Raw genomic sequence first — 16,297 nt, 5'->3', positions numbered from 1 at the left:
TATATATATAAAGAATACAAATCCAAAGGTAGGTAGGTTGCTATAAAATTTGATTAAAAATAGATATATATCTAATTATTGACTTAATTACCCTAATTTGTCTAATTATTGTCTAATTACCAAAATCATATTTGATAAAAAAATAGATATCAAAATCATACAAAATTTAAATGCTAATTTTTTAATTTCTAAATGTAATTATTTTAATTATAAATCTATCAATATAAATTATAATTTACCAAAATTATACTATAGAATTTGCCTATACATATTATGGAGTAATAAATATTATATGTGTATATATACAATGTAATAAATAGTAATTATGGGTAATTAGTTATTAGTAATTATGGTAATTCCTTATTAATAATTATGGTAATTATTTTGATAGTATATTTGTATTTTATAGATTAATACATATACGTGCATTAATGTAATAGTGTTATACCACTGAAAAATGTTTATGGTAATTAATTATTATGGTAGTAATCTCCTCAACAACTTTAGATGTCGTTGATCAAATTAATTAGTACACGTGTGACATAAACACTGCAGAAGGTCGAACATATTTNATAATAATAATAATAATTTTTGTATGTACGAATTGATATTCCTATTAGCGAAAAGTAATTAATTTAGTTTAATTGACTAATAATAATTGCCTAATAATTATTATGGTAATTAAGCTAAATATTGGTCGTTGAATTTATTTTTATACTCCGTAATAATTAAAGTTAAATTATTTCTCATTTTTCCATATTTATTTTTGTAATAATATAATTACTTTAAGTTATATTAAATATAGATCTTTTTAAGATAATTGTAAACAAACAAGTCATATATTATTCAATTAATTAAGTGATACTTTTGCACTAATCTTATAATCAAATAAATGTACATATTCAATATTATATTTTTTTTAAAAAATAATTTTATCTTTAATTTTATTATCTAAATAAATAATACAAAAATGTATCCGTGAATCAAATATGCTTTGATTCAAGCAAAGAAAACATCAGAAAACATAATCAATCCAACTAATTTCATCAATTGCACTATATAATATTCGATGTTATAATTTATATAATTGTATATCGATCCAAATATTCTTAAAATATTATAACAAATTCATTCCGTGCAACGCACGGGCGAAAATACTAGTAGACTTAATATCACTTGAGATATATGAATGCTATTGGTTAGGGATCAACAAAGTGTACTGGTTTGTTGTTTGTTCTCTCTTTAGACATATTACTGAATATACATTATACAAAATAATACACTTTTCATGAATATAATGTACATTTTTAATATATTAAAAATATATTATTTGTTACTGAAATACTGAATGTCTATACTTGATCAATGTCATATATTCTATCAACTACATTTTATATATATTAGTACTCCGTAATTGTTTACATTTTGTTAAATAAAACTAATCTAATTAAATTTTATTCAGAACCATTTGAGAACAATTCTTTTAAAAACATTACAATTTACAATCTTATTAATTTGGTAAAAATTCTAGACCATTCTTTCAAGACCCAATAAGGTAGTTTAGGATATTCCGACATGTACTCGAATATTCTCATACTACAATAATACAATAATGGCATATAATGTAGTCATTAACATCATAATACCATCACTTGAAGTTTATTCATTGTAATCATATACAAGCTAGCTAGGGTTGACGGAGAAAAAGTTCTAAATTATAATTTACTAAAGCCGGCGCCATTGCAGCATGGTCAGATAGATCATCGCACAGCCACAAACGACCATCCCCATTATCCTTAATTAAATATTTAATCCTTAAATGACGTTTGAGGGATCATTAATTTAACCAAATTTAAAACCATAATGTACCTATCAAGACATTCTCATGTTTTTCGAAAAAATCCGAAGTGCTACCCGAATATACATTTTTATAAGCCGTAATACCTTACCTTAATTAGTCTATAAAAGACAATAAAGGAATAACTATTCTACATTGTTAATAATTAACTGATTTAAATTAATTAAATTAAGAAAATTAATAGACAATTCGTACTAGAAGTCACACTTAAGACATTGTAATTACTAAGTAAATTAACATACTAACTTGGTTTAGATTTTCATAAGAGATTCCTGAGTTGACACTTAGGCAACTTTGGTGGCTTGAATGGACCATTTTGACTAGAATACAGCATAAAGTTAGTCGATGAGATCAGTGGAAAGGGATTTTTTAGGTTCTTTTTAGTTATTTTTTATTTGTAGGGGTGAAATTATGAGATTTGTGTGTTAGTGGCTCTGAAGAAGGTGGTCTCATTCTACAGATGAATAAATTACTTATCAAAAATCCACCATGATATTTATGTGCTCCATGTGCAATTTATAGATAAGTAGTAGATTGTTACTCATTCCATTTCCAATCTCAAGGGCTCTTATTTAAAGTGCTTTTCAAATGATCTTTTCTTTTTGTTATTTTAAAAAAATATTTCTCCTTTCAAAAAAAATATATTCTAAACTACAAGTTATTTGGTTATGTGATTGTCATATTCTACTTAACCGTAATAAATAGGTGGACATTAACCATTTAACCGCATCCCTCTATAATAAGCCACATCGCTACGTCTCGAATCGAGCATGGGCTGAACTCGACCAACTCGGCCGACGCTCCACAACCTCTTCTGTTTGTCATACATTACTCAAAACTCTTACAAGAATGAAACCCTAGGAAACAAGGTCCTTGATCTCAACTCTATTTATTGTTGGGGTTACATTATATTACTCGAAGTCCAACTCGTTGGAAGTAGTTGAATCAAATATCCTCACCTAGTGTCGAGTAACTTATGGTTTGATGACATCACCGTTACCTTTCCAAACGGAACGTTACAGGTTCGAATCTCCTCTCAATCAAGGATGTTGATACTACGAATATGTATTAGATTGTAGTCACCAAAAAAAAATATACTCACCCGGCCAAGAGGTTGGGCTAAGGCATCACAACTCATTTGGCCTATTGCGTTTTCACATAAAAATCTTGTGTCCTTTCTGTTATTTAAATTTTACCTCTCTTTACTTCTAACCCAAACCTGTGAGGTTTAAAATCTCACTCTACCACTGAAAAAGAATTTCAAATCAGTTGCTCATCAACTCCATTCTTCAACCCTAACATTCAATGCAGCTAAAAGCTAGCTCTTGCATATCATTGGCCATAATCCATGAGACTTATTCATGAAGAGATTCAATGTATGAATGAATATATGTATAGTGGGGTTATGTGGTTTCTTTGTAATTAACGCACATTATATTAGAGACAGTCTTTGTTGGGTGGCTGGATACCTAACTAGTGCTCTCTACTCTCAAACCACTTATGGGAAACTGGGTGGAAATATGCAAACCCATCAGCCACTTCTGCACAATTTTTCTTTTTCCACCTTTTACCTTAGAACAACATACAACTTCCATCTTCCTACGTAGTATCGTTAGGGATGGTAATGGGTGAGTCAGGGGAGGGCTACATGCATCACTCCACTCATTTTATATATTCAATTCTCTACTCATCCATTCTCACTTCCCCAATTTGTATCGGGTGAACTTTTTCAAAACTCACCCACATCCCATCGGTTGTGGGTGTCTACTTTGGGTACCCACAATTTATTATCTTATTTTTTTTAAAAAAAATAATATTTAAATTACTTATAATAAAATAATAAAATTCATTAGTTATACTAAAACATTAAAAAAAAAAAAAAAAAAAAAACCCCATTGGTGTGAATATCCACAGAACAAATTGAAATTATCATCCCTAAACATCGTAGCCAAGTCCATGTACTTTCGTGGATCACATGTTCTCTTTAGTCCTCATAAATGGTTGATTGTGTATTTCTAGAAATGAAATTATTGATTTCATTTCAATTAATAACATAAAGACATACACACAAATCGTTTTCAATGATAATAGTATCATACTTATTGGGGTTATGGGTTACGGCCCATACCCCGAAACACTGGCATAGTGGTTTGCCCAAAAATAGAAGCTATCGCCTAGCCTAGTTCACTCAGCCCATTCATGAAGGAATGGAAGCAGAGGAACTTGGACAAATTATACTATGGAGTATGAATTATGGTCCATGTTGTAACGTATATGATTGATAAATATTTATTAATGTACTGAAAGTTTATTAAATAATAAATCTTCAGTAAATATTCAATGTACTAAATGAATATTCAGTATACAGAAAATTGAATTTTATGTTTTTTTTTTTGAGTAATATTGACTCTGTTACAATGTAGTATCTATTCATAGCTACTTTTTCAACCAAATGAAGCACAAAGAACCAATATCGCATCCACTGAGGCTTGAACCTACCCCTCCCATGTAGGGTGCAATCGGGTGCTACTAGACTACAAAGTCTTTGACAAAATGAATTTTATGTTAGTTATTCACCTTACAAGATGGACCAAGTTCCACAATCCATGGTCTAATGATTGAGGAATTTGATCGGGGGACACGTGGTTGGCCCGGATAGCGGTAGCACAAGCACAAGGATGAGGGGTAGTGGCACAGTACAGTTCAACTGATGACTCCAATTGGCCAAGGGAAAGGCAACCCCCTTTTTTCTTTTGAAAATAAAGGCGAAATTAAATTATGCATCGCCAACCAAATGACGAATACAAATAGGATAGCAAGAAAATCGATTACGAAAATCATACTGCGAATTTGCTGGCTTGACTAATGCATGAGCCAGCTTGTTCTATGATCTAGTAACAAAACAAAAGAACGCATAATCAAAGTGTAGTTTTAGCTGTAAGCATTCCTTAATGACATAACCCGCATAATTTGTAAGGGAAAGGCAACCCTTACACTCAAATATATATAAAAAAAAAAAAAGGGTATTGGTTGGTCCAATTATTAGAATCACACTCGAACTCTATATTGCATAACATCTTATAGGTGCTGATATGCAGCCATGCAGGTGATATGGGGCGGACCGAGTTTTTGGCATTAATGGGCTTTTGCACTTACAAGTTACAAAGTTGATGTAAATATGGTTTCTTGTTGGATCTCTATGGTGTCTATTTTATAAAAACTATGTAGGGTACGTACTTTTCTATGAACTCAAAATGTATGACATGTATTACGTGAGACGGTTTACACAAAAATTATTCTTTTCATTAATTTGGAATAAACAACACATGGGCGATCAGCAAATTCTGGAATCAGCTGGATTACCTTTCCAAAATCTGATTCTGGTGAATCCAGTTGAAATTGAACAAAAGTTGTAGGATGCTCCACTAGCTAAGAAGTGATGGAGAAGACGCAACATGTGGATCAACAGTTGTTTTTATCATATTGTGTACCAAAATTCTTGAGGTAGTGATGGATAAATTAACATTAAAATTCATATACAAGTATGTTGGAAAATAGCACTAAATATGGCATTTTAAGTGGCCATTTTGTGGTATAAATATATGTGGTGTCCACATCCGATATGGGTCGGGTCAAAGTGGATTCAAGTTCTTCGTTTTTAGACGAAGATATCGATATATTATACGCTCAAAATGGATAATGGGTGAATGAGAAATTAATTCTCAAAGTAGACCCATTTGAGATGGAATTCAAGTGTGGAAAAGCTTGTGTAGCTTTGTCCCACATTGGTTGGGAATGAATATTTGCACCACTATAAATACAAGAAGCTTTTTAAAACTAATTAACTTGTATGGCATAGAGGCTCTCGCGCAAGGGGTGTGCAAATCAAATCCTAAATTGAGCTTAAAAAGGCTTGACTCGTGTCAATTGCACTTCTTGACATCTCGCGGGGGCTAGACTGCGACTCCAACGACTTTTCACCTACCTACTGTGGGACAAGCTACACAAAACACACCTACGAAACACTTTTTCCCTCAGAACACACCTACGAAACACTTTTTCCCTCAGAACTCTGCTCATCCTTTTGTTCAAGCCATCTACGTTTATCCCACGTTTTGGTTCGTCGGGCTCCAAGTTTGTGTGCTCAAACGTAGGACAAGCTACACAGAACACACCTACGAAACACTTTCTCCCTCAAAACTCTGCTCATCCTTTTGTTCAAGCCATTTGCGTTCATCCCACACTTTCTCCCTCAAAACTCTGCTCATCCTTTCGTTCAAGCCATTTGCGTTCATCCCACGTTTTAGTTCGACGGGCTCCAAGTTTGTGTGCTCAAACGCAGGAGTGTCGTAATACATTTTATCCTGGGAAACCTAGGCCGCAACGCTCCAGCACCCCGGGAGGCAGTAAATAAGGTTTTAAGGACAGTGGCAACACAACTCGTGCTTCCAACCGTCCCAATACCATACAGTTCACCCTGCTTGTATTTTTCTAATCCTTTGTGGATTATTTCCTCTGTAATTGTCTGATCCTATGTGGATTATTTCTCTTATCATTGTATTTGCTTTGTTGTTGTTTTCCATTTTTCTGTGTATTTCCGATTGTCAGATTTCTAACGTATCTAACAAAGTAGACATCTAAAAAAAATACAATGAATTTGTTACTTTTATCGGTCATTATCACAGATTTTGATTTGCGTGCTAATCAAGTTAAGGCTCTAACTCCACAAGTGTTGAATAGAAATTACAGAAGTGTTACGTTACTGCAAGTTAAGTGTTTAAGGAAGTAGAATGCATTACACATTGATAATACACTGACCAAGATTACAAGAACTTACATAAAATAAAAGATATATACCCACACAATAAATTACAATACTAGCAGTCTATTGGTCTTTTTAGTTTGAGCCACTGGCGGATCCAGTATGCCCCATATATATAGTATATATATATATATTAAGTATATCAACATTTGAGTAAAGATTAATTTGCTTAGATGGTAAGGCTTCATTGATATGAATGCAATGGTTAATTGTTCAAACCCTTTCATTACCATTGAATTGAATTTTGTTTTTAAATTTTTATCAATAGTGAGATTTCAATGTCTATTGTTCAAGCCTATAGCATTAGGATTGAATTTTGTTTTCAATTTTTGTAATATCAATAGTGGTAATTCTAATTGAATTTTTTATTTATAATATTGTGAGATTTTTTTTTTATTTCTTAATATTAATAGTGAGATGAGTGAAATTTTGTTTTTATCATTTTTAATATTAATAGTGAGAGTTCTAATTGAATTTTTTATTTGTAACATTGTTCTCTTTTTCCTTTTTTTTTTTTAATATTAATAGTCAGATAAGTGATTTATAATGAGTTTTCTATTCAAACTATTTTATCTACTTAATTACTCCATATGTTTTATATTTTGTTTAAAATATTTTTTATGTTGAGTATTTTGATTTTTCATCTTTAGTTAACAATATTTATGACTCGATCTTTAAGTGTTTTGTTTTTTTTTTTTTCAAAATATATCGTTAGTTTATCTTTCGCCCCCACCGAGAAAGTTTTCTGGATCCGCCACTGGTTTGAGCCAATCATTTATGAACAACCAATGCTAGTTTAACTCCTTGTGGTCATTTGTCGACTAAGGTCATAAGGCAGAGTTTATTTAGTGCACACACTCTGTTATGGCTACTTGTTTTTATCTATCACTTAAAAAAAATTACAATGCTAAAAATGCAAAGTCACTAATAAAACGTTAGTTCGGGAGTAGAGGAGAATTGAAGTGGCTCATGCCGAACTCTTTTCAACATTAAATAGTCATTTCTCACTTTGAACAACTCTCATCCTGAATAGCTACTATACTATACACCAAGTTCTCTATAAAAGCACTTACGGCACGACTTATAAGATAAGCAATATTATATCTAACTCCATTATAAAAGTTAACTCAAAATGATAATTTTTTTTGTGTGGAATAACTCAAAATGATAATTAATTTAACCTAACTTAATTATCATTCAACAATTTCTTAATAGCTTCTTGTGTTCCATTTTCAAAAAACATATATTGATTAATCCGATGAATCATGGCATGACGATGTCTGGACGCGTCAGCTTGCATAGGTTTAGAAGGATGAGGCTATTGGTGAGGTGAGGCACATGACGTCACCCTGTTACGTCAACCAGAATTTTAATACATACTTGGACACTTGGACAGGAATAGACCATTATATTTATATCCCATTTTTGGTTAAATTAAAATGAAAAAGACCCTGAAGTGGAGCAGAAAAGAATCATTACTATGATTCATAAAGGCTTCAATGGAATTTAAGTAAAGGTCTTGAGCTAATAGATAAAGCTTCAATAAGATTAAGAGTTCCACTAAAAGACTTAGGGCCAATATATTTACCCAAAAATGAGTGGTTCACAATAATTTATATATAATGAATGAGATAGAAGTATGACTCACTTTTGAATGTGTGAGTATTGCAAGGATGTAAAAGTAGGACTCACTCTTAGAAGATCAACTAGTAATTAATACCCTTAGTTTGAGAGATTTACTTTTTATAAGTGTGGTCACTTTGGGATTCGATTTGGTTTTTTTTCGGTTTCGGTATCGGTATCGGTATTTCGGTATTATAAAAAATGATACGATTCGGTTTTACAACAAAGTTCGGTTCGGTTTCGATTCGATATGAAACAGTTCGGTTTTGGTTCGGAATTATTTCGGTTCAGAATTCGGTTCGGTTTAGGATGTTCAATTTTCAACATTTAATAATTCTCCAAACAACACACTGCCAAACAATACATATTCGCATAATCCAAAGTCTAAAATATAAATATTACATAAAAACAAAACAATTCAAACACAAAATTAACATAGCAATCCAAATTCTAAAGTAATATCTTGTTCATCCATCATCCCCTCATCACGGATCAATATTAATTATTATTATTTATTTATTATATATATTTAAAAAACTGAACGGTTTTCGATTCGGTTCGATAAAAAATCGAACCGAACCGAACCGTTCGGTTTCTCTATATTAAGTACCTTTCGGTTACCGAACCGAAGTGCCTACCCCTAACTTTTTATATTCAGTTCAAGTTTTAAAAAAAAAAAAATCTTTTAAGCTTTCTTACTTTACTTCTGACTAGTTGTGTTGGCCAAATCCCAATGACGTATATTGTAAAACCACCAAAATATGAGAGAAATCCATTCTACGTAGTAACAAATTAGTATTTCAAAAAAAAAAAAAGATTTGTTAAACTAGTATTTCAAATTTTAATTCAGATTTTAAAAATATTGCATAAACTAGTATATGTTCGCTTCATTAATTTTATTTTATTTTTAAAATTCCCGACTAAGAACATATAGGTAGAAAGAATTAGTCTGATTTGATTTGTAGATTGATCATTAATTGATGAGTAATATTAAACATATTTTTAATTTTTTTCATCATTCTCACTCGCTACTTACGTGGCGTGTTCTAATTCATCCAAAAAAATTGAATAAAATATAATTTTTATTTTCTCAATAAAATTATCGCATGATAATTTATTCCATGAGAATTCATATATCATTTTCCTTAATCGATTGAGGTATATATATATTTTTTCTTTTTAAACTATTTTTTAAATAAAATTACTAATCACTGCAGGCACGAAAATTCTGCAAATGAAGTCATCATTTGACGATGGATTACAATTACTTGTATATTAATGGATTATGTATGTAGAGTGCCGTCAGCTTACTTGAATCATCACTTTCGTCACTAAAAACTAACATCATAAATAATGTATCTATTTAATTTCAAAGTTGGTGAAAAGGAAAAGAAAAAAAAGGGGAATTTCAATTCAAAGTCAATTAATAAGGATATTCTTGACTTTCTTGCTCATTCGTTTAGTAAAATAACATAAACATGCCAACCTATTATTGTATGATTTTCTTTTTAAAAAAAAACATATTAACAATATGACAATGACATTGTGGTATAGTAGTACAAAGTGACTGTTTGTGTTTCAGTAAATTAGAAAGTAGTTATAATAGATATTACATCCTAATAGGATCAGTAGTCCTTATATATATAGTGACTACAGATTTTCTCGTTATCCCTTGGAGTAGAAATGATGAAACAGAAAAAATAATTAAAATTGAAAATACTCCGATCGCCGGTAAATATTTACAGCCGTCACCATTTTCTCCGGGAGACGGCCGGCGCCACTGGTTGTGTTCCGTCAATTGTCAACCGGCGAGCAGATCCTCTAACAGCTTATCGTCGAGGCACTCGAACTCGATCACTTCTTTCGCCGCCGTTTCTCTTTCAACAAAGCCCATACCCGGCGGCAGCGACGACCCGCCGAACGGCGGCGTCGCCGCCGGCGAACACGAACCATTCAGCGTCGACGGATACTCTCCGGGGAAGTTAAGAACCGCGAATTTGCCCCTCATTCCGTAGGCGGCCCTATCATAAGCCCTCGCCGCCTCCTCCGCCGTGTCATACGTTCCCAGCCACACGCGGACGCCGTTCCGATTAGAGTCCCGTATCTCCACCCCGTACTTCCCCCACGGCCGCTTCCTTACGCCGCGGTATTTCACCTCCTCGCTGCTTTTCCGGCGAGCTTCCTCCATTTTTAAACGCTGGCCTGCAAATTTTCATTCTAGCCATCCACCATTTATACCCAGCGAAATGTGCAGTATAGTAGAATATAATTGTTGTCATCCTCATCGGCAGTAACATCCACTGAATCAACCCATAATTAACAACGTAATTAATTTTAGTAATCAACATTATCAAAATATGTGAATCATTGTCTCCTACACGACATGTTTTTTTAAAATATATATATATATATATAGTTTCTCTATCGGAATATAATTAATTTAATTAATAACTGAACGGTTTACTGTTAAAGAGAAGTAAATGTCTTAATGATCTACTAAATCTTTTTTTTATTATTATTTATGAATATTATAAGAATAAATTAATTATATGGTTGTGTTGGGGTGGAGGTTTGGAGGGTCACGTGAAATGTGACAGTGATTGATTGCTATGCAAGTAAAATGAAATAAAGTTGCGTCTTAAATACTAGTTATAACATTTGGAAATGGCAGTAGAGCAAGTAACGTGGTGCTAATTATTACAAAAGTATATTGCTTATTTAGTACTAGTAATAACTTTTAATGTAATAGTAATTAGTACTCCGTAACTTTTTTTTTTAAACCGTAATTAGTAACTTTTGATTTGACAATTTTTTTAATTTAAGATTACAAATATAGGTGACTCGTGGTTATTGGTAGTTTAGGACTTTTTGAAATTACTTTACAATATAATAATGATAATAATATTTGGCCGGTTGTGGTGCATTTTGAGATCGACATTTTTGGTGACGTGTGTATACTAAGTGCAATTTACTTGTGTAAACATGAAAGGGCAATTGACTGCGAGCACTACTCTTGAGTATATACATTTTTATAAAAAATTAAAAATCCAGGAGATAATTGAGATTGTTGGAGAGGTAACACCTTAGATGAGTAGTGGGGGTGGGGTGATTGGGTTATGGTCTTATGGATCCCAATAATTTATTACATTAATACGTGAATGATTTATTGAACTTATTTGTCGAGATTTATTTTACTTATTGTGTCATACTATTCAAGTTAATTTGATAATTAAGCTTTATCGTTCCTACTTTTATTTTACTCTATATTCCTAATGTTATATGGGTGACTTTTTTTTTTCCCCCCAAAAGTTAACAATCTTTTTAATTAAGCTAGCTTGTCGTCCAAGATTCATAGGATAGGTGTGGTGATGAGTAGGGATGACGAAAATCGACAAATATGAAAAAATATCCATTAAAAAATTTAAATTAATAAAATCAATAACTACCGATAAGTTCTATTAGAATGATTCAATTATCAATCTCTAATTTTTCAATTATTGGATTGATTTATGCTCACCCCTAGCCATGGAAAACCTTGTCTTTCGGTAAGAATCAACATAACATTAGTGGTTGTGTCAAAATATTTGGGGTGTTTAGTAAATAATTGTTAGCTGATAGCTGTTAGGTGATTGGGTTAGTGGGTTTGACTAGTTGATAGAGTTACTTGATTGTAGAAAAGTGTTTGGTAAATTAGTAGTTGATAGCAAATTACATAGAAAATTTCTTTGTCAAAAAATTTGATCGAGAAAAAGCTACTTTGAGCAGCTTTTTGAATTTCAACATTTTGAAGCAATAAGTTGTTACAAAAAAGTTAATTGATCATACATTTATATTGATGGTTTAACCAAATCAAACAGCTAATAGTGGCTAAATAAGTCAAAATTAGCTAACTATGTTACACATGGTCATGGTAAACCGATGCGTCGTGGCATCATATTTTCTGGCACTGATTAATCCGATAAGGCGATAAACCGTGGCATGACCATGTCGCATGGCGTCAGCATGCATAGGTTTTCAAGAATGAGGTTATGGGTGATGTCAGATGCATGATGTCACATCCTGTCCTCTCTACTTAGCGTGCTGCGTCAATACAGAGTGGGAGAGGAATAGATTATTTTATATTCTGTTTTTTTTTTGGCTAAATTATTATAATGAAAGAAGACTTCAATGGAATTATTGAAGTCAAAGTCTTGAGCTAATATGGTTTAACTCTGATAAAGAGTTCCACACTTCCACTGCACAACATAATGATGTTTTCATTGAGATATTTCCAGCCTAACATGTATAAAGGTAGATCATTGGTTGATATATGGTTTACTTTCTTTATTTGTTGAATTTTGACTAGGCAAAAATCTTTTTTAAAACTTGTGCTAATGAATTGAAAATCAGAAATTTGGAACATCTCTAATCAAGTTGGTCAAACAGTTATTTTCGGACTAGAATTATAGTGTGCTTTTCATTCATAGCACAATTTTTTATTTTTTATTTTTAGCGATCAAAAGGTTTTAAATTATGAAGTTTAATTTAAACTTTGAACAAATGGTTGAGATGGTCAATGGATTGCTAAAAGGCAATGGTCATGTTTGGTAACATAGTTGGATTATAAGCTAATTTTGACTTATTTGACCACTATTAGTTATTTGACTTTGTTAAACAATCAATATGAGTGTTTGATTAATTAACTTTTTGTAACAGCTTATTGCTACAAAATGCTAAAATTCAAAAAACTGTTCAAATAAGCTTTTTGAGAAAGGTTTAAAAAAAAAAACCTTTTTGAGAAAGTCATTTTGATTGTAATAAGCTAGCAGTTATCATCTAATTTACCAAACAATTTTCTACAATCCGCTAATGTTATCAACTAGTTAAACATACTAACTCAATTAGCCAACAACTATTTACCAAACACCCCAAAAACCTCCTTGAATATTTAGGGGAACCTTTTTGAAATATTTTAAAATGCATTTCTAATAGAGAAACATGATTACCTTAATTAAGATAACGAACCGCGTAAATGAAGTCATCACTTTGATTACAATAACTTCTTTATTAACCGATTATTAATAGTGTCGTCAGTTTGCTCGAATCATCACTATCGTCACTAAAAAGCTAACATAATGTATTTTGACTTCATTTGGATGTTGGAGAAATGGAAAAGTATTCAGGCAAAAAAAAAAGCCATTTATAAACTGCATTTAACACGTCAGATGTTCTGGACTACTCGATCAATTCAAATTCAAAGACAATCTTGCTGATTCTTTATAGCAAATTAGCAATGTTCAGTAAATCCCGCAAGTGTTATTCAAATGTGTGTTTTAAATAAGTCTGCATTATGACTTTAGCGTGTAAAAAACAACAATGTCATAAATATATAAATTTTAAGTTGTTTGACTAAAATCAAGAATACCTTAGCCTACAAAAAATCATTCAGATCGAAGTAAATCAGTTCAGATTATCTGCTGAATTAACAAAAACTAAGAATGTAAATTACACCGTTTATTCTTTCTATTCTTTTCCTCTAATAAAATCATAAAATGAAATTTTACTTATAGAGTTATAGTACACCTATGATTAATCGATCCAAGGAATGCATTTATCACCATTATCTCCGGCGGCTCTACTGGCAACCGGCGAGCAGCTCCTCTAACAACTTATCGTCCAAACATTCGATCTCGATCACTTCTTTCGCCGTTTGCTTGTCCGCATTCTCCGCCACGGCGGCTGGGGAAGACGTCGACGGCGAAATCTCAGCAGCACTCAGCGAGGAAGGCGGATACTCGCCGGGAAAGTTGAGAACCGCAAACTTCCCCCTCATTGCGTACGCAGCCCTGTCATAAGCCCTAGCCGCCTCCTCCGCCGTGTCAAACGTCCCCAGCCACACGCGCGCGCCGTTCCGGTTGGAGTCGCGTATCTCCGCCCCGTACTTCCCCCACGGCCGCTTCCTCACTCCCCGGAATTTCACCTCCTCCGTTTTACCGCCGCGATCTTCTTCCATTTTTGTTACGCTCAGCTCCTAACCTTCTTTCTCGTCACCATTTATATATACGCTGTAAAATCTTTGAATTCCTCAGTCCCATTAAGCATGGAAAATGACGGGCACACGCAGTAGAAGTGTGGCCCTCACTCCTCAGTAAACATCCACTGAACCAAGCCACAATTAACAACGTAATTAAATTTTAATAATCAACATTATCGAGTATAATCATTGTCTCCTTTAATTTAGCGCATATGTTTTTAAGGGGATAATTTATTTTTTTTTAATTAATAACTGAGCTAGTATTAGCAGGTTGTTTACTGTTTTTTTTTTTACTTACTGAAGCACAAAGAGTGAATGGTTGACTCCATTCACACTCGAACCCATTCTTATCATCCATGTATGAGTGTAAACCGGGACACCGAGTGCCACTAGACTACAAGATCTTTGGCATGCGGTTTATTGTTATTCTGTTAATGATCAACGAATTATATATATATATACGCACATTGCGCGGATGGGTTAATGTCCAATGTTTATATTTAAATATATCAATGCAAGATTAGATAGGAGAAGTTTATACATAGGTAATTGAATGTCGATTTTTTATATTTAAATATCTAACTCAAAGTATATGAATCCAAGATAATATAGAAAATTCATTATAATTATTACTAAAATAAATGTTTGCAATCTTGTAAAATCGATAGTCTAAATATTTGGTCTAAAAACGATAGTCTAAATAAATACTACTTTTAATTTGAATTTTTCTAAGTGTTCTTAATTCTCTTTTGAGTAACATTGTCATTGTCTTCATCTTTACTATTTGTTCTCTTCCTTTTTGTTGGTAGTGTGTTATTTGCAATTCGGTTATTGTTGGTAGCATAAATGGCAACGTCATTCAATGAGATTATGATATAGGAGCTATGGACTTTCCTTTAGGTGTTTTGCTTGGGTTCATTTGGTTCAACCATTATTGTTGAATGAGCTGTTGTAGATAAAGAAATCCCTAGTTTAAGAAAAAAGATTAAATAAATTACTAAAAATTTGAAATTTTAAAATATTATGTATTCCAAAGATATTAAAAGGTAGTTTCTCGCTTCAATTTGCTGGGTAATGAGTTATTTGAATACTTTCATTGTCAACAAATCCCCCAAGTAATTAATATGAGTGGTTTCAAACTATTCTTTTTTTATTTTTTCATGGTATTAAAGAAATATATATGTATCATTTTTTGGTGTAACTACTAATTTATTTAATTCAATAAGAGTAAAATAGAGTGATTTCACTTCAATTTTTTGGGTTATTATTTGAGTACTCTCTTTGTCAACCAATCCCCAACTAGTTAATATAATTAGCTTCAAATTATTTTAATTTTTTTTCATAGTATTAATAAAATACTTGGTAAATAAATATATAACATTATTTTGTACTATAACTTTGATATTTAATTACAAGATATTGTAAAAATAAGATAATGGACAATGTATCAATTGATAAATTTGAATGTAAAGAATTTTTGCATGAGAGAAAATAAAGACAATATAACTAATGAAATTATTTCTCTTGTTTAATTTAATTTTTGATAATGAATAATTTTTTCAAATAAAGGTATTGTAGACATATAATTCTAAATTAAAGAAATACATATGTATCATTTTTTGTTGTAGCTACTAATTTATTTAATTTAATAAGAGTAAAATAGAGTGAGAAACTTAATTATGTCAAATTTGATTGAGATGATGTTCGAACCTAAGACATTTCTTATAAAATTAATGGGTAAGTTAAAAGTTAACAGAATATTAACGGAGAAGAGAATATTTAACGGAAAACTTAACGGATAATCATAAATTTGATTGAGATGAGGTTCGAACCTAAGACCTTTCTTATTCTGAATTATCTTAACCATCTATTTGATTAAATAATTCATCTGAACCATCCATTTGATTAAATAATTTGACCGCCATTTTTTCTACCCATTTTAGGCCTAACTCTCTTTGGCTCTTATTAGTATAGTAGATAT

General features: G+C 31.9%; 1 protein-coding gene and 1 pseudogene across 1 annotated transcript; both read right to left on the bottom strand.

The window, feature by feature from the left end:
- Positions 1-10,104: 10,104 nt before the first annotated feature.
- On the bottom strand, positions 10,105-10,491 carry LOC116016143 (ethylene-responsive transcription factor ERF095-like). Its single transcript, XM_031256306.1, has one exon. It carries the CDS (start codon positions 10,489-10,491, stop codon positions 10,105-10,107), a length of 387 nt encoding a protein of 128 aa, XP_031112166.1.
- Positions 10,492-13,902: 3,411 nt separating this feature from the next.
- LOC116014777 lies at positions 13,903-14,295 on the bottom strand (annotated as a pseudogene).
- Between the last annotated feature and the right edge of the window lie 2,002 nt (positions 14,296-16,297).

Source organism: Ipomoea triloba, chromosome 4, assembly GCF_003576645.1.
Source record: "Ipomoea triloba cultivar NCNSP0323 chromosome 4, ASM357664v1".
Taxonomy (NCBI): Eukaryota; Viridiplantae; Streptophyta; class Magnoliopsida; order Solanales; family Convolvulaceae; genus Ipomoea; species Ipomoea triloba.
This window is presented reverse-complemented; position numbering and strand designations above follow the sequence as displayed.

Coding starts and splice junctions, on each gene's coding strand:
- LOC116016143 (XM_031256306.1), bottom strand. CDS start 10,491: ATGGAGGAAGCTCGCCGGAAAAGCAGCGAGGAGGTGAAATACCGCGGC.